This window comes from Haliotis cracherodii, unplaced genomic scaffold (assembly GCF_022045235.1).
Source record: "Haliotis cracherodii isolate W230 unplaced genomic scaffold, xgHalCrac1.p SCAF_10, whole genome shotgun sequence".
In the NCBI taxonomy this organism is placed as follows: Eukaryota; Metazoa; Mollusca; class Gastropoda; order Lepetellida; family Haliotidae; genus Haliotis; species Haliotis cracherodii.
Genome location: NW_027266265.1, coordinates 20303652 through 20323001, shown reverse-complemented (window position 1 = coordinate 20323001; position 19350 = coordinate 20303652). Strand labels below are relative to the sequence as shown.

Here is a 19350-nt window from a genome sequence, read left to right as displayed (position 1 = left end):
TTAATCGGTCAAATCTCACCCTTTAAAGGTTTTCAAATATTTTGATAGAGACAACTTTGCTTAGTATTCACGCAAAATCTGAGATCATTTTGTCGATTTTTAAGGGGTGAAAAGGAGGGTCAGAACTATTGGGTCGTACTCTACATTTTGGCTGCAAAGATTAAATTTTGATACCTTATATCACGTGCAAAAAGAGTGTGTGGTCATAATAAAAATGACTATTTGTTTGGATCAAAAAGTCGAACATGACAATTTTACTACTTAATTAGGTAAATAGTTTCATTTCATGAAGAAAACACAGATGATGATTTTAGTCTGAAACCAAACAGTAATGCAGCTTTAACGCGCCATATAGTTAATAAAGTTTTATTTTGACTACATGCAGCTCCTTTGACTCATGAGTTGGCATAATCAAATGTAACATTGTGATAAAGATACAATTTCAAAGAAATTGGTCTGTCCAAATCACCTTTATCTTGTTAAGTTATAATATGCCTTTATTTAACATGAGAGTTTCTTTCAAAATCATTAATTCCAAGTACCATATTTTGAAAAGAAAGGTGTGAAATTACTTTGTAAATTATATATTTTCTAACATCATTATTGTTTGTTCTTGTTTAGTCTTGAATATAACAAAACTACAAGGACACAAACAAATACAAATGCACAGGTCTGATATTTTAATGAAAGCTGGTACAATGGCATTAACTTAAAAGAGTAAAACAACGATTCAGTATTGGTGAAGATGTGTATCCTGCCATGGAACAAAAGAGCAAAGGTAATGTTTCAGGTAAATCCGCTGCTTCTTGGCTACTACTGTGTCACGGTTACCCCAATAAGTGTGATTCATGTCCTCCAAGATGGCTGTGTCCCGCCAGGCACCAGGTACCAAGTTGTGGTTCCCATCTTCCACAGCCAACTTGGAGGACATGAATCACACTTATTTGGGTAAATGTCAAGTAAATATGCCACGTCCAAGTCCACGTCCACGTCCAAATATGCCTGTACAAGTAAGGAGTTCCTTCGAAGTGGGCCGTCAGAATGATTGTACAAGTGGGTGGTTTCTTCAAGGTGGGCCGTCAGAATGATTTTTCAAGTATGAAGTTCCTTAAAAGTAGGCCGCTAGAATGGTTGTTCAAGTAAGAGTTCCTTCAAAGTAGGCTGTCGGAATGGTTTGACAAGTAGTTGACTCCTTCAAAGTGGGCCGTTAGAATGGTTGTACAAGTAAGGAGTTCCTTCGATGTAGGCCGTTAGAATGGTTGTTCAAGTAAGAGCTCCTTTAAAGTGGGCTGTCAGAATGGTTGTACAAGGAGGTGGTTACTTCAAGGTGGGCCGTCAGAATGGTTGTACAAGGAGGTGGTTACTTCAAGGTGGGCCGTTAGAATGGTTGTTCAAGTAAGAGCTCCTTTAAAGTGGGCTGTCAGAATGGTTGTACAAGGAGGTGGTTACTTCAAGGTGGGCCGTCAGAATGGTTGTACAAGGAGGTGGTTACTTCAAGGTGGGCCGTTAGAATGGTTGTTCAAGTAAGAGCTCCTTTAAAGTGGGCTGTCAGATTGGTTGTATAAGTAAGAGTTCCTTCAAAGTAGGCCGTCAGAATGGTTGTACAAGTAAGAGTTCCTTCAAAGTAGGCCGTCAGAATGGTTGTACAAGGAGGTGGTTACTTCAAGGTGGGCCGTCAGAATGGTTGTACAAGGAGGTGGTTACTTCAAAGTAGGCCGTCAGAATGGTTGTTCAAGTAAGAGCTCCTTTAAAGTGGGCTGTCAGAATGGTTGTACAAGGAGGTGGTTACTTCAAGGTGGGCCGTCAGAATGGTTGTACAAGTAAGAGTTCCTTCAAGGTGGGCCGTCAGAATGGTTGTACAAGGAGGTGGTTACTTCAAAGTAGGCCGTCAGAATGGTTGTACAAGTAAGAGTTCCTTCAAAGTAGGCAGTCAGAATGGTTGTACAAGGAGGTGGTTACTTCAAGGTGGGCCGTCAGAATGGTTGTACAAGGAGGTGGTTACTTCAAGGTGGGCCGTTAGAATGGTTGTTCAAGTAAGAGCTCCTTTAAAGTGGGCTGTCAGAATGGTTGTATAAGTAAGAGTTCCTTCAAAGTAGGCCGTCAGAATGGTTGTACAAGGAGGTGGTTACTTCAAGGTGGGCCGTCAGAATGGTTGTACAAGGAGGTGGTTACTTCAAAGTGGGCCGTCAGAATGGTTGTACAAGGAGGTGGTTACTTCAAAGTGGGCCGTCAGAATGGTTGTACAAGTAAGAGTTCCTTCAAAGTAGGCCGTCAGAATGGTTGTACAAGGAGGTGGTTACTTCAAGGTGGGCCGTCAGAATGGTTGTACAAGGAGGTGGTTACTTCAAGGTGGGCCGTCAGAATGGTTGTTCAAGTAAGAGCTCCTTTAAAGTGGGCTGTCAGAATGGTTGTATAAGTAAGAGTTCCTTCAAAGTGGGCCGTCAGAATGGTTGTACAAGTAAGAGTTCCTTCAAAGTAGGCCGTCAGAATGGTTGTACAAGGAGGTGGTTACTTCAAGGTGGGCCGTCAGAATGGTTGTACAAGGAGGTGGTTACTTCAAAGTAGGCCGTCAGAATGGTTGTACAAGGAGGTGGTTACTTCAAAGTGGGCCGTCAGAATGGTTGTACAAGTAAGAGTTCCTTCAAGGTGGGCCGTCAGAATGGTTGTACAAGGAGGTGGTTACTTCAAGGTGGGCCGTCAGAATGGTTGTACAAGGAGGTGGTTACTTCAAGGTGGGCCGTTAGAATGGTTGTTCAAGTAAGAGCTCCTTTAAAGTGGGCTGTCAGAATGGTTGTACAAGGAGGTGGTTACTTCAAGGTGGGCCGTCAGAATGGTTGTACAAGGAGGTGGTTACTTCAAGGTGGGCCGTTAGAATGGTTGTTCAAGTAAGAGCTCCTTTAAAGTGGGCTGTCAGAATGGTTGTATAAGTAAGAGTTCCTTCAAAGTAGGCCGTCAGAATGGTTGTACAAGTAAGAGTTCCTTCAAAGTAGGCCGTCAGAATGGTTGTACAAGGAGGTGGTTACTTCAAGGTGGGCCGTCAGAATGGTTGTACAAGGAGGTGGTTACTTCAAGGTGGGCCGTTAGAATGGTTGTTCAAGTAAGAGCTCCTTTAAAGTGGGCTGTCAGAATGGTTTTATAAGTAAGAGTTCCTTCAAAGTGGGCCGTCAGAATGGTTGTACAAGTAAGAGTTCCTTCAAAGTAGGCCGTCAGAATGGTTGTACAAGGAGGTGGTTACTTCAAGGTGGGCCGTCAGAATGGTTGTACAAGGAGGTGGTTACTTCAAGGTGGGCCGTTAGAATGGTTGTTCAAGTAAGAGCTCCTTTAAAGTGGGCTGTCAGAATGGTTGTATAAGTAAGAGTTCCTTCAAAGTAGGCCGTCAGAATGGTTGTACAAGTAAGAGTTCCTTCAAAGTAGGCCGTCAGAATGGTTGTACAAGGAGGTGGTTACTTCAAGGTGGGCCGTCAGAATGGTTGTACAAGGAGGTGGTTACTTCAAGGTGGGCCGTTAGAATGGTTGTTCAAGTAAGAGCTCCTTTAAAGTGGGCTGTCAGAATGGTTGTATAAGTAAGAGTTCCTTCAAAGTAGGCCGTCAGAATGGTTGTACAAGTAGGTGGTTACTTCAAGGTGGGCCGTCAGAATGGTTGTACAAGGAGGTGGTTACTTCAAAGTAGGCCGTCAGAATGGTTGTACAAGTAAGAGTTCCTTCAAAGTAGGCCGTCAGAATGGTTGTACAAGGAGGTGGTTACTTCAAAGTGGGCCGTCAGAATGGTTGTACGAGGAGGTGGTTACTTCAAGGTGGGCCGTCAGAATGGTTGTACAAGTAAGAGTTCCTTCAAAGTAGGCCGTCAGAATGGTTGTACAAGGAGGTGGTTACTACAAAGTGGGCCGTCAGAATGGTTGTACAAGGAGGTGGTTACTTCAAGGTGGGCCGTCAGAATGGTTGTACAAGGAGGTGGTTACTTCAAGGTGGGCCGTCAGAATGGTTGTACAAGGAGGTGGTTACTTCAAAGTGGGCCGTCAGAATGGTTGTACAAGGAGGTGGTTACTTCAAGGTGGGCCGTCAGAATGGTTGTACAAGTAAGAGTTCCTTCAAAGTAGGCCGTCAGAATGGTTGTACAAGGAGGTGGTTACTTCAAGGTGGGCCGTCAGAATGGTTGTACAAGGAGGTGGTTACTTCAAAGTAGGCCGTCAGAATGGTTGTACAAGGAGGTGGTTACTTCAAAGTGGGCCGTCAGAATGGTTGTACAAGTAAGAGTTCCTTCAAGGTGGGCCGTCAGAATGGTTGTACAAGGAGGTGGTTACTTCAAAGTAGGCCGTCAGAATGGTTGTACAAGTAAGAGTTCCTTCAAAGTAGGCCGTCAGAATGGTTGTACAAGGAGGTGGTTACTTCAAGGTGGGCCGTCAGAATGGTTGTACAAGGAGGTGGTTACTTCAAGGTGGGCCGTCAGAATGGTTGTACAAGTAAGAGTTCCTTCAAAGTAGGCCGTCAGAATGGTTGTACAAGTAGGTGGTTACTTCAAGGTGGGCCGTCAGAATGGTTGTACAAGGAGGTGGTTACTTCAAAGTAGGCCGTCAGAATGGTTGTACAAGTAAGAGTTCCTTCAAAGTAGGCCGTCAGAATGGTTGTACAAGGAGGTGGTTACTTCAAAGTGGGCCGTCAGAATGGTTGTACAAGGAGGTGGTTACTTCAAGGTGGGCCGTCAGAATGGTTGTACAAGTAAGAGTTCCTTCAAAGTAGGCCGTCAGAATGGTTGTACAAGGAGGTGGTTACTACAAAGTGGGCCGTCAGAATGGTTGTACAAGGAGGTGGTTACTTCAAGGTGGGCCGTCAGAATGGTTGTACAAGGAGGTGGTTACTTCAAGGTGGGCCGTCAGAATGGTTGTACAAGGAGGTGGTTACTTCAAAGTGGGCCGTCAGAATGGTTGTACAAGGAGGTGGTTACTTCAAGGTGGGCCGTCAGAATGGTTGTACAAGTAAGAGTTCCTTCAAAGTAGGCCGTCAGAATGGTTGTACAAGGAGGTGGTTACTTCAAGGTGGGCCGTCAGAATGGTTGTACAAGGAGGTGGTTACTTCAAGGTGGGCCGTCAGAATGGTTGTACAAGGAGGTGGTTTCTTCAAGGTAGGCCGTCAGAATGGTTGTACAAGGAGGTGGTTACTTCAAGGTGGGCCGTCAGAATGGTTGTACAAGGAGGTGGTTTCTTCAAGGTGGGCCGTCAGAATGATTGCACAATTGAATGACATTCGAGCCCTCGTGAATTACAAGGTGTTGCACATACACCGGAGCAGCAAGTCCAATTAAAATGTCAAGTAAATGTGGCACGTCGAGCTGTGTTGTCATACAGGACACAGCAGGAGCTTTATGACAACAACAGGCGGATCTGTGTCTTCATGTACTTCAAACTTCTCTTCTTGATTAGCGTCCAAACATGTCGCACTATAACACGCGGTTGTAATGATGTAAAGAAGAAAGGAATATTGAAAGTATTTATCTGTGTGTTCACATCTATACTTAGTTCTCCCAATGTGATACTTCCCAACCCGCTTACACCACCTTAAGCTGTCCCAGCGCGACATCTGGCGTAACCCCGGCTGGTTAAGCAACGGCAGTCCCGCTACTTACTTTTCACACGCCATTCAAACGTAACATCAAATGTCACTTACACTTGCTAGAAGGATACAATCTAACTGTCTACTCTATGTAAAGAATAATACCCATATCCCCGAGGCCCTCAAAACCCTTTGTTCTCACCGCAACCCCGAAGTTAAGCTGTGTCCGTTCAGTTGGAACCATTCGAACACATCTGGCAGCAAGCCAAAATCAGAAGTTCATAAACAAATCTACCTGTCGTTACCCATGTTTCGCTACCCAGGCAGTTATCCCCCTTCGTATTGTTATACCAACCATTATTATACATATACCAAATGGAACATTCACTGCCACTTATGCAGTTTGTTTGCCTGCAGTCACACAATTTTATTGCTGTGAAACAGTATTTGGTTTTCTCATTTGGTTTTGGAATGTGATAAGGTCCCAGGCGAATAAACTTTTTCAGTACAAGTCACGAATGAGACGTCGAACGGGGCTTGGAATCCGGACACTACCCGAGCGACATGTAGCGGCGGTAAATCAACGCAAGGACGCTGTTGGTTTAAGGCAGTGCAAACAAGCAAAAAGAAAAGACGTAAGTTGAATGAATGCTGAGGACTTTCTATGTCATGTTAAGGTACTGTGTTAGCGTACACACACACATATACCTTTATTAGTCGCCTTCAAGGCTGTCTAACAACCAGTTGCATATATCATTAACGTCTATCCATCGAATACTAACTGGTTTGTTGAGACATATTTACTGAACAAATCTCGTCCATAAGGCTTCGTGACATCACGAAAGACTCTCGTAACTCCAGAATAGGTTTATATTTAGTACATGAAAGAATTAGCTACCTGTGGAGTGGTTAGTGGGGCCCTTCTCGTGGTTTATGATACGCTCGCATAATAAGCCACTGAAACGGACGTGGGAAGTAAAATTTGGTTCACGATTAGTTAGAAGGTAGTATGTTTTCATTCAAACTTTTGATTTGACAGTGTGAGGTTGACAAAGGAGTGAAATGTCATGCTCGATATTGTGCATATGCCGCCTTCGTTACTTGGTCATTTGGTTACACACAAACGGCACCCCAGAAAGAGAACGTCGTATATACTCTCCTTCGGATATTTCAAGGGATTTATTGCTGTATCGTTAACATGTAATTGCCGTTTCGGTTAATAGGTTTGTCAATCAGAAAAAAACGCCATAAAGTTTGAAATTGTTGTCTTGTATGTGACAGCATCTGACACCCTGCATAGATCACACCACTTGACACTCTGCATAGACCACACCACTTGACTCACCTGCATAAATAACACCACTAGACATCCTGCATAGATCACAGCACTTGACACCCTGTTGAGATCACAGCACTTGACATCATGCATAGATCACACCACTTGACACCCTGCATAGATCACAACACTTAACATACTGCATAGATCACACCATCTCACACCCTGCATAGATCACATCATCACAAACTCTGCATAGATAACACCACTTGACACCCTGCATACACACCAACACCCTGCATAGATCACACCACTTGACACCCTGCATAGATCACACCACTTGACATCCTGCATAGATCACACCACTTGACAGCCTGTTGAGATCACAGCACTTGACATCATGCATAGATCACACCACTTGACACCCTGCATAGATCACAACACTTGACATACTGCATAGATCACACCATCTCACACCCTGCATAGATCACATCATCACAAACTCTGCATAGATAACACCACTTGACACCCTGCATACACACCAACACCCTGCATAGATCACACCACTTGACACCCTGCATAGATCACAACACTTGACTCCCTGCATAGATCACAACACCCTGCATAGATCACAACACCCTGCATAGATCACAACACTTGACACCCTGCACAGATCACAACACCCTGCATAGATCACACCACTTGACACCCTGCATAGATCACACCACTTGACTCCCTTCATAGATCACAACACCCTGCATAGATCACAACACCCTGCGTAGATCACAACACTTGACACCCTGCACAGATCACAACACCCTGCATAGATCACACCACTTGACACCCTGCACAGATCACAACACCCTGCATAGATCACAACACCCTGCATAGATCACACCACTTGACGCCTTGCATAGATCACAACACCCTGCATAGATCACACCACTTGACGCCTTGCATAGATCACAACACCCTGCATATATCACACCACTTGACACCCTGCATAGATCACAACACCCTGCATAGATCACAACACCCTGCATAGATCTTATCCCGTCACACTATTCATGTCGGGGCCAGTCCCGGCAAGTGTTTGATCACAGGGCGGGTTGAGATGTGTATAAATAACCACTCATATTTATCGAAGTGCACATCTTTTCTGGTGAAAGTGTAATGCAGGGTTCACTAACTTAACAGCAGCATCGTCTCAGTCCTGTCTGTTGATGAGATAAAAAGCACAATGGCTTGATGGATTTATTTGCATTATTCTCTGTTGGACATTACTTGTAAGCTTAGCATTGTCTATCTTTGGCCTAACATAATATAGTTCATTGATTAAACACGTGATGTACATAGGAAATCTTCGAATGACAACAGATGACAAACATGTGGTAGTATTTTCCATGAACATGTTATGGTAGGTGTATATGTTACAATGTTACATGTGAAGGATGTGTGTGTTGTGGAGAGACTGGAGTGTACATTGCTAAACTGCTCACAATAAGAATGAACGTGCAATTACATACAGGTATGTGTTTACAGACGTGTGAATGTTGTGTCGTCGGGTCAGATTCTACAGGTATCGCGGGGCATAGATACCAGAGGAGGGTATACATCTCCGGTAGCAATAATTCACACATTCACGCAATGACTATTATTACACATGCTGGACAATAATTCAGTATTAAACATGCTGGACAATAGCTCAGTGTAGCACATTCTGGACAATAACTCAGTATTACACATGCTGGACAATATTTCAATGTAGCACATTCTGGACAATAACTCAGTATTACGCGCTCGGCAATAACTCAGTATTACACATGCTGGACACAAACTCAGTATTAAACATGCTGGACAATAGCTCAATGTAGCACATTCTGGACAATAACTCAGTATTACAAATGCTGGACAATAGCTCAGTGTAGCACATTCTGGACAATAACTCAGTATTACACATGCTGGCAATAGCTCAATGTAGCACATGCTGGTCAATAACTCAGTATTACTCATGCTGGACAATAACTTAGTATTACACATGCTGGGCAATAACTCAGTATTACACATGCTGGCCAATAACTCAGCATTTCTCATGCTGGACAATAACTTAGTATTACACATGCTGGGCAATAACTCAGTATTACACATGCTGGCCAATAACTCAGCATTTCTCATGCTGGACAATAACTTAGTATTACACATGCTGGGCAATAACTCAGTATTACACATGCTGGTCAATAACTCAGTATTACTCATGCTGGACAATAACTTAGTATTACACATGCTCATTGTAACACATTCTGGACAATAACTTAGTATTACACATGCTGGACAATAGCTCAATGTAGCACATTCTGGACAATAACTCAGTATTACGCGCTCGGCAATAACTCAGTATTACACATGCTGGACACAAACTCAGTATTAAACATGCTGGACAATAGCTCAATGTAGCACATTCTGGACAATAACTCAGTATTACAAATGCTGGACAATAGCTCAATGTAGCACATTCTGGACAATAACTCAGTATTACACATGCTGGCAATAGCTCAATGTAGCACATGCTGGTCAATAACTCAGTATTACTCATGCTGGACAATAACTTAGTATTACACATGCTGGGCAATAACTCAGTATTACACATGCTGGCCAATAACTCAGCATTTCTCATGCTGGACAATAACTTAGTATTACACATGCTGGGCAATAACTCAGTATTACACATGCTGGCCAATAACTCAGCATTTCTCATGCTGGACAATAACTTAGTATTACACATGCTGGGCAATAACTCAGTATTACACATGCTGGTCAATAACTCAGTATTACTCATGCTAGACAATAACTTAGTATTACACATGCTCATTGTAACACATTCTGGACAATAACTTAGTATTACACATGCTGGACAATAGCTCAATGTAGCACATTCTGGACAATAACTTAGTATTACACATGCTGGACAATAGCTCAATGTAGCACATTCTGGACAATAACTTAATATTACACATGCTGGACAATAGCTCAATGTAGCACATTCTGGACAATAACTCAGTATTACACATACTAGACAATAGCTCAATGTAGCACATTCTGGACAATAACTTAGTATTACACATGCTGGACAATAGCTCAATGTAGCACATTCTGGACAATAACTCAGTATTACTCATACTGGACAATAGCTCGATGTAGCACATTCTTGACAATTAATCAGTATTACACATGCTGGACAATAGCTCAATGTAACACATGATGAATAATGAATCCCAATTATTTGGCAATATCTGCGTAATAACTCAGTCTCATGAGCTGAAACGTAGGAACACACGTGCTGAAAAATGATTCAGTATCATACATGCATAGCAATTATTCAGTATCACACATACTTGGCAATAATTCAGTATCATACTGGGTGGGCAACAATTCTCCATCATACAGGTTGGGCAACAATTAAGTGTCAGTATCATACATGCTGAGCAACAATTCAGTATCATACATGTTGGGTAATTATTCAGTTATATACGTGTTGGGCATTATTCCGTATCATACATGTTGAGCAATTATTCAGTTATATACGTGTTGGGCATTATTCAGTATCATACATGTTGGGACATTTTTCAGTATCATACACGTTGGGCAATTATTCAGTATCATACATGTTGGGTAATTATTCAGTACCTTGCATGTTGGGCAATTATTCAGTACCATACATGTTGGGCAATTATTCAGTATCATACATGTTGAGCAATTATTCAGTTATATACATGTTGGGCATTATTCAGTATCATACATGTTAGGCAATTATTCAGTATCATACACGTTGGGCAATTATTCAGTATCATACACGTTGGGCAATTATTCAGTACCTTGCATGTTGGGCAATTATTCAGTACCATACATGTTGGGCAATTATTCAGTATCATACATGTGGGGTAATATTTAGTATCATACATGTTGGGCAATTATTCAGTATCATACATATTGGGCAATTATTCAGTATCATACACGTTGGGTAATTATTCAGTATCATACATGTTGGGCAATTATACAGTATCATACATATTGGGCAATTATTCAGTATCATACATATTGGGCAATTATTCAGTATCATACATGTTGGGCAATTATTCAGTACCATACACGTTGGGCAATTATTCAGTACCATACATGTTGGGCAATTATTCAGTATCATACACGTTGGGCAATTATTCAGTATCATACATGTTGGGCAATTATTCAGTATCATACATGTTGGGCAATTATTCAGTACCATACACGTTGGGCAATTATTCAGTATCATACATGTTGGGCAGTTATTCAGTACCATACATGTTGGGCAATTATTCAGTATCATACATGTTGGGCAATTATACAGTATCATACATGTTGGGCAATTGTTTAGCATCATGTTGAGCAATATTTCAATTGTTAGAAAAAGTGTATTTATATATCAAAATGAAGGGTAAATGTGTAGATCTATATATATATATGGGGATTTTAATGCTCGCATTGGAACAAAAACTGATTAAATCGATGGAGTTGACATTGTGGGTGAACGGGGTGGGTGGGATAATTGCCCTCAAATATAATTATCTTTGCAATCTTTTGCTTGACTATCTTACTGAGCGCAACATGTGTGTGCTGAACGGTTGTGTTTGGCAAGCAGGACTATACCTACGCCAAGAATGGCTGCTGAGTCGTTGATTATATTGTTACTGCCCATAAAGAGTTATCTCGCTTTTCGAACTTTAACGTACTAAAGATGTCAACGTGTATCTATGGTGCAAACTTCCAGATGTTGTTCAGGATCATTCAGCTCTGAGGTGAGGTGAGGTGAAATGGGGTTTAACGTCGCGTCCAAGATTATTGCACTTATATAGCGACGTGCATGTACGTATGTGTGTTTGTATGGCTGCTTGTACTAGTCCGGACTGATGCCGATTTATAGTGCTAGCTCACTGAGATACCATGCCGCAGTTTAATATGAATACCCCACTCAGACACAGTATACTGACTCCGAGCCGACCAGTCCTTGTTTTAGCCCCTTAATGCCGAGCGCCAGACAGGGTAACAACAAGTACGATCTTTAAACGCTGCAGGGATCGAACCCCGGATCTTCCGCTCTCCGGGCGGACGCTCTACCACTAGACCACGGAGGCGGTCTCTAGGTATGATGTGTGACATTCGGGTGTCTTGTACCTATCATGAATGTGATAAGCCTGCTGAGGATAAGACTTCACCTCACCAGTTCATTGGCCTTACCGGCTGTATAACTTTCCAAATGAGTTTTAATCAAGTGAAGAATTTTAATAATGACAAACAAAACTGTTAATAACATTGAATTCCACCTGTCTGGTCAACAGGATATTAATGTTGCATATGATGAATTTTTGTCATGTATGCATATGGAATTAGATAAGGTAGGTAGTATGCCAGACAAACCTAGAACTTCCAGTGGTAAGACATTTTATAAGAGTGATGCACTTCAGTCTCTTTGGGTGTGAACGAAAGTAGTTAAAATTTAAGTCTCCTTTCGCACTGGAACAAAAGTATGTTTTTGAAAGAAAGTCTTTTGATAAGCTGTTGAGAAAATCAAAACTCTCTTATCAGCTGCAGGAACTAACGCCTATACGACAAATACCAGCATAAAGATTCTCTTGAGTGTTTGAAAATTTGGTATTACCAAAGATCGACTGGTTCTATACGATGGGAGGTAATTAAGAATGGTGTGGTTGTAACTGACAAGGATGTTGTGCTGGAGAAATGGCAATCAGACTATTGTTCACTGTACAATACCGTCCCTGCTGGTTGTTTGATGGACAATTTCTAGAGAATATTACGGAAGATGTTAATAATGTTTCTGTCAATTCCGGTACTGATGACATCAGTAGTCTTCATGCACCGATAACCCGCGAGGAAGTATTGAATGATATCAACCGGGTTAAACGCGGTAAAACATCTAGTATAGATCGTATTCCTGCTGAAGCTCTAAAAAACAATTCTTGAGTTGCTTTATTATTCAACAGTTTTACATATTGTCTTGATAATAACATCTTTCCTGAAGAGTGGCGTGATGTGTAATATCGCCTGTCAGAAATGATGATCTTGGAAATCGTGTTATATCATTGATATCTATTCCATGTAAACTATATTATGATTTATTGAATCTCCGTTTTACCTTTTGGCTTGACTCTAATGCGACATTGGCTGAAGAACAGAATGGCTTTCGCGCTGAACGAAGCACTACTGAGCATATATACTAGTATATACACTCTATTCCGTTATCAATAACAGGAAATTAATAAAACATCCCACTTTTGTTTGTTATTTTGATGCTATAAAGGCATTTGACCGAGTAAATCGAAACTGTCTCTGGTATAAATTGTTGAAACTAGGTATTACTGGTAAAAAATCAAATGAAAAATCAATGAATGGAAGTCATGTGTATTTGCCATATAGGAGAATCAAGAGTTTAGCTGTATTAACACGTTTCAAAAAAGAGCTTGGCGGGGATTTTTTTGGTGTGAGCCTGAAAACTCATAACTTCACAGTGCGGGGAGAGATGGCGTGGATGTTTCCGATCACAAAGCAGAGAATTGATATTGTTCGTTTCTGGATAAAGTTGAACAAGGCGTCTCCTGATCGATTAATCTAAATTACGGTCAATTCAGTTTAGATTCTTGGGACAGCACTGTGTAGAAACTGTTTCATTTTGCAGTCATCGTTTCCTTATGTTAATAATATCTCATCCAGAGACTTCCAGAGTAATAAGGAAAGATCAATTGTTATTGATTATGAAATATGTTACAGTGCTCTTTGAGATAACGTTGACCGCACGTCACTACCATGTCCCTAGCCCTGTAACGTTGACCACACGTCACTACCATGTCCCTAGCCCTGTAACGTTGACCACACGTCACTACCATGTCCCTAGCCATGTAACGTTGACCACACGTCACTACCATGTCCCTAGCCCTGTAACGTTGACCACACGTCACTACCATGCCCCTAGCCCTGTAACGTTGACCACACGTCACTACCATGTCCCTAGCCCTGTAACGTTGACCGCACGTCACTACCATGTCCCTAGCCCTGTAACGTTGACCGCACGTCACTACCATGCCCCTAGCCCTGTAACGTTGACCACACGTCACTACCATGTCCCTAGCCCTGTAACGTTGACCGCACGTCACTACCATGTCCCTAGCCCTGTAACGTTGACCGCACGTCACTACCATGTCCCTAGCCCTGTAACGTTGACCATACGTCACTACCATGTCCCTAGCCCTGTAACGTTGACCACACGTCACTACCATGCCCCTAGCCCTGTAACGTTGACCACACGTCACTACCATGTCCCTAGCCCTGTAACGTTGACCGCACGTCACTACCATGTCCCTAGCCCTGTAACGTTGACCGCACGTCACTACCATGTCCCTAGCCCTGTAACGTTGACCGCACGTCACTACCATGTCCCTAGCCCTGTAACGTTGACCACACGTCACTACCATGTCCCTAGCCCTGTAACGTTGACCACACGTCACTACCATGCCCCTAGCCCTGTAACGTTGACCACACGTCACTACCATGTCCCTATCCCTGTAACGTTGACCACACGTCACTACCATGTCCCTAGCCCTGTAACGTTGACCACACGTCACTACAGAAAATATGTACCTTTTGTACACACAATCTGACAATCTACAGATGCAGTGTATTTCACACAGGATGTCCCATCGTGTCCGATATGATCCCCGGCTCTGTATGTTCAGGATTACTATGGCTCTGTTGTCTGGAGTACGGAACGCCAAGAACATGTGGACTGTTTACGTACATCACAGGTGATTTCTCATCGTCCAGCAATCAGTTGCTTAAGTGACGAAAGTATTGTATGACATTTCTTAATCACGCGTGAAACATCAAAGGTACAGTTGCCCTACCGTGCAGGCTGGCGATGAGGGGGATATGCCGCGCGAATTGTCGATGTATTGGAGTAAAACGGAGACGGTTGTTGAAGGGCACAACAGACGGTATAACTAGCCTATCCTCTGACACGGTATTTTACAGTGCTCTTTGAGATAACGTTGATAACGTTGACCGCACGTCACTACCATGTCCCTAGCCCTGTAACGTTGACCACACGTCACTACCATGTCCCTAGCCCTGTAACGTTGACCACACGTCACTACCATGTCCCTAGCCCTGTAACGTTGACCACACGTCACTACCATGTCCCTAGCCCTGTAACGTTGACCACACGTCACTACCATGCCCCTAGCCCTGTAACGTTGACCACACGTCACTACCATGTCCCTAGCCCTGTAACGTTGACCGCACGTCACTACCATGTCCCTATCCCTGTAACGTTGACCGCACGTCACTACCATGCCCCTAGCCCTGTAACGTTGACCACACGTCACTACCATGTCCCTAGCCCTGTAACGTTGACCGCACGTCACTACCATGTCCCTAGCCCTGTAACGTTGACCGCACGTCACTACCATGTCCCTAGCCCTGTAACGTTGACCACACGTCACTACCATGTCCCTAGCCCTGTAACGTTGACCACACGTCACTACCATGCCCCTAGCCCTGTAACGTTGACCACACGTCACTACCATGTCCCTAGCCCTGTAACGTTGACCGCACGTCACTACCATGTCCCTAGCCCTGTAACGTTGACCGCACGTCACTACCATGCCCCTAGCCCTGTAACGTTGACCACACGTCACTACCATGTCCCTAGCCCTGTAACGTTGACCGCACGTCACTACCATGTCCCTAGCCCTGTAACGTTGACCGCACGTCACTACCATGTCCCTAGCCCTGTAACGTTGACCGCACGTCACCACCATGTCCCTAGCCCTGTAACGTTGACCACACGTCACTACCATGCCCCTAGCCCTGTAACGTTGACCACACGTCACTACCATGTCCCTAGCCCTGTAACGTTGACCGCACGTCACTACCATGTCCCTAGCCCTGTAACGTTGACCGCACGTCACTACCATGTCCCTAGCCCTGTAACGTTGACCGCACGTCACTACCATGTCCCTAGCCCTGTAACGTTGACCACACGTCACTACCATGTCCCTAGCCCTGTAACGTTGACCACACGTCACTACCATGCCCCTAGCCCTGTAACGTTGACCACACGTCACTACCATGTCCCTATCCCTGTAACGTTGACCACACGTCACTACCATGTCCCTAGCCCTGTAACGTTGACCACACGTCACTACAGAAAATATGTACCTTTGTACACACAATCTGACAATCTACAGATGCAGTGTATTTCACACAGGATGTCCCATCGTGTCCGATATGATCCCCGGCTCTGTATGTTCAGGATTACTATGGCTCTGTTGTCTGGAGTACGGAACGCCAAGAACATGTGGACTGTTTACGTACATCACAGGTGATTTCTCATCGTCCAGCAATCAGTTGCTTAAGTGACGAAAGTATTGTATGACATTTCTTAATCACGCGTGAAACATCAAAGGTACAGTTGCCCTACCGTGCAGGCTGGCGATGAGGGGGATATGCCGCGCGAATTGTCGATGTATTGGAGTAAAACGGAGACGGTTGTTGAAGGGCACAACAGACGGTATAACTAGCCTATCCTCTGACACAGAAGGATTGATTGTATGAAATAATTGCCCAAGAGCAGATAAGAAGTGCACTTATCTTACGTACCCACGATAGCATGGGGTAGGAGGATAGAATATGTCATTTCAACACTATAACCGACAATACAATATCGATACTCTTCTAACGTATAAGTATATTTTTCGGGCTTTATAGATCACCAGAGATAGACGACATCTAACATACTTTAAAGTTTTTAGTTTTGAATTTTTCCATTTTCCCTGTGTTTTCAGTCTGGAGAATGTCGTCCATACTAAGCTGCTTCTGTGTGCAACGTCGACGCACCTTCGTCACGCGCAAGAGGAATAGCCGTAAGAAAATTCTGACCAGGAAGTCTGACTGGAGCGACGTGAGCAGCGACCTCTACACGCCACACAGCTCGGATTCGATACCCCGGGGCCAGGACGAGGATGGTCAGATACTCGCCAGATTGTTGGAAAATCAACACTCGCCACGACGCCGGCATGTGAGTGACATATTCCGCCACGAACCTCCCGCGACGACAACAACGCCAATCCCGAACCGCAGTGTCTTCAACGGCGGGGCTGAGGACAATATGTGCGGCTATGTTCCAAAAGCTGTGGGTGAGATGTCAGCCTCTACGGCTTTGACTGGTGCCAAATTCGATGACTTCTTTTCTGACTGTCGCCTGTATCCAGCATTAGGAAAGTTTGCCAAATCCACAGACTTAAGTGACCAGTCTGCCAGTTATTATACGTTAGACAGAAGTGAAGACAAGTCATCACTTGTCACGCTGGGCACTGCTAACGTGTACACGACCACACCTACACACGTACAGATCGAAATTGGGAGAGTTGAAACGCAGTTTGATGATGTCATCAGAGGTAGTATGTCGTCAGCGTCTCCCTCTCCTGTTCCGTCACAGGCCGATAACCTGGAAAACCCACAGCAATCAGATGTGTTGGAAATCGGTACCCCAACCAGAAATATGGGTTCTTATGCAAAAGATCTGGAGAACATGTTTGCGTGTGACGGTGATATTTTGTACTAATGCTTCTCCACATGTCGTTTGGCTACAGTCAGGTGAATTCAAACCTAATATTCTTCGTAGGAGTACATCTCGATTTGAATATGAACTTTATTGACGACCTTTCACGCTTAGACATTTGATTGAATTACTGCGTGTATCTAGTCAGCTAGGCGTCGGGATGTGACAGCACATTGTCTTCCGGATTAAAATGCGGCTATGCTTGTCGTAAGAGGCGACTAACGGGATCTGGTGGTCAGGCTCGCTGATTTGGTTGATACATGTCATCGTATCTCAAGTCGATCGATGCTCACAATATCAATCACTGGATTGTCTGGTCGAGACTCGATTATTTACAGATGTCCGTCACCAAGCTGGAATATTGTTGAGTGCGGCGTTAAACAACAAACAAACATAACAAAAATCTCGATGAAGATCCTATCAACAGTACCAGTGACATAACAAATCCACGTGAAGTATGGATATAGACTATACTGTGTTGGATGAGGGTTTTCGGGAGCAATTGTAAATATTGTGTCCTCATAATTATAAATTATGAGGTACTCCTCGGTGGGACATATTGTTCACATATATGAATGAATCATTTTGTGTATCGCGTCATTTGGACAGTTCTTCAAAGACAAAAGGAATCCAGACAAAATAACAGACAATAATAATAATAATGCTTACAATGTATTACAGTGTGTTTGTACAAAAAGAACGAAGAATACGCTGTTATTAACTTCGTCTGCGAATACTTCATGCCAATCGAGGCCAAGAACCTTCACGTCCAGGTGTGTCGCAGTTTACAGTCATTCTGTACGTGATTTTTCTAATAACTTAACTGCGTGGTATGGAAATGACTGGAAGCGATCATCTATACCGGGATCATTTGATATGCTTGGGTGCATACACACAATATTAAATACAGATAAACATTATTATTTTGTAAACATGTGTCATTTGCCGTTTAAGCAGCCGGCGTGTGTTGCCATATAGTGAGATACTACAGAATCCAGTCCAATCTGGGGATACAGTGTGATATTACAAACTGATACCTATGGAATACTGTAAGGGACATTCTCGCGATCTCGCATTCTCGCGATCTCGATCTCGACCTGGAAACGAGTTAAATATGCCCAAAACACGATCTCGCGTTCTCGCGATCTTGCATTCTCGTGATTTTGGTGCATAGCACGTTTTGTCAAAAGTCAACAACGCGAGAATGTGACATTTGGACATGGTGCAAAATATCGCAATCTCGCAATCTCGTCTTGTCAAATTAGGCCACAAAAACAGGAAATCGCGAGAACGTGTGAATGCAACATTTCATTTTCTCGTGTTCTCGCGTTTTAGACGCTGTCCGTGCGCATGCGTAATATCATAAGGTCAAGGCGCATGCGCATGTTAATAGTCCTTTGGTCATGCTTCTTTCATTCTCTTCATTCTCGAAGTAGCATTTAGCAAAATTATGACTTGAGCTTGAAAATGCTATGTAATTTACATACACCACTTCTGAGTCATCTCCCGTTGTGACAGTTTCCTATGTACTTTATATTAAAACCCTCAACATGCTCAATATAATCTAACAAAAGAAATTGTGTACATGAATGTCCAATGATAGTGAATACATTAATGTGTCCGAAAGCTGGAAATCAAACTATCACTGTCAGTGAGTGAGTGAGTAATATTGCTAAAAGCCGCATCAGCAGTATTGCAGCTATTCGCGGCTGCACTGTCAGTTACAGAAATAATCACAGGCCATTGAGTTTCTCCATCAGGCAATATTATACACGGCTCGCATATTCATGAAAGGGAAATTCTCACAGACCAATTTGAAATACAAAATTAATTATCATATTTTCATCCGCTCCAACCTGACTAC

General features: G+C 43.2%; 1 protein-coding gene across 2 annotated transcripts; it reads left to right on the top strand.

Moving 5' to 3' along the window:
* The first annotated feature begins 5923 nt into the window (after positions 1–5923).
* On the top strand, positions 5924–18386 carry LOC139447949 (uncharacterized). Of its 2 annotated transcripts, none has more exons than XM_071229454.1 (2): positions 5924–6182; positions 16711–18386. In XM_071229454.1, exon 2 carries the CDS (start codon positions 16719–16721, stop codon positions 17487–17489), a length of 771 nt encoding a protein of 256 aa, XP_071085555.1. In that variant the 5' UTR covers positions 5924–6182; positions 16711–16718; the 3' UTR covers positions 17490–18386. The 2 variants fall into 2 exon arrangements, with proteins under 2 accessions (XP_071085555.1, XP_071085564.1); XM_071229463.1 differs by having other exon boundaries at positions 6169–6224.
* The last annotated feature ends 964 nt before the right edge of the window (positions 18387–19350 follow it).

Excerpts from the sequence above, each read along its gene's own strand:
- LOC139447949 (XM_071229454.1), top strand. The coding sequence starts at position 16,719 with ATGTCGTCCATACTAAGCTGCTTCTGTGTGCAACGTCGACGCACCTTC.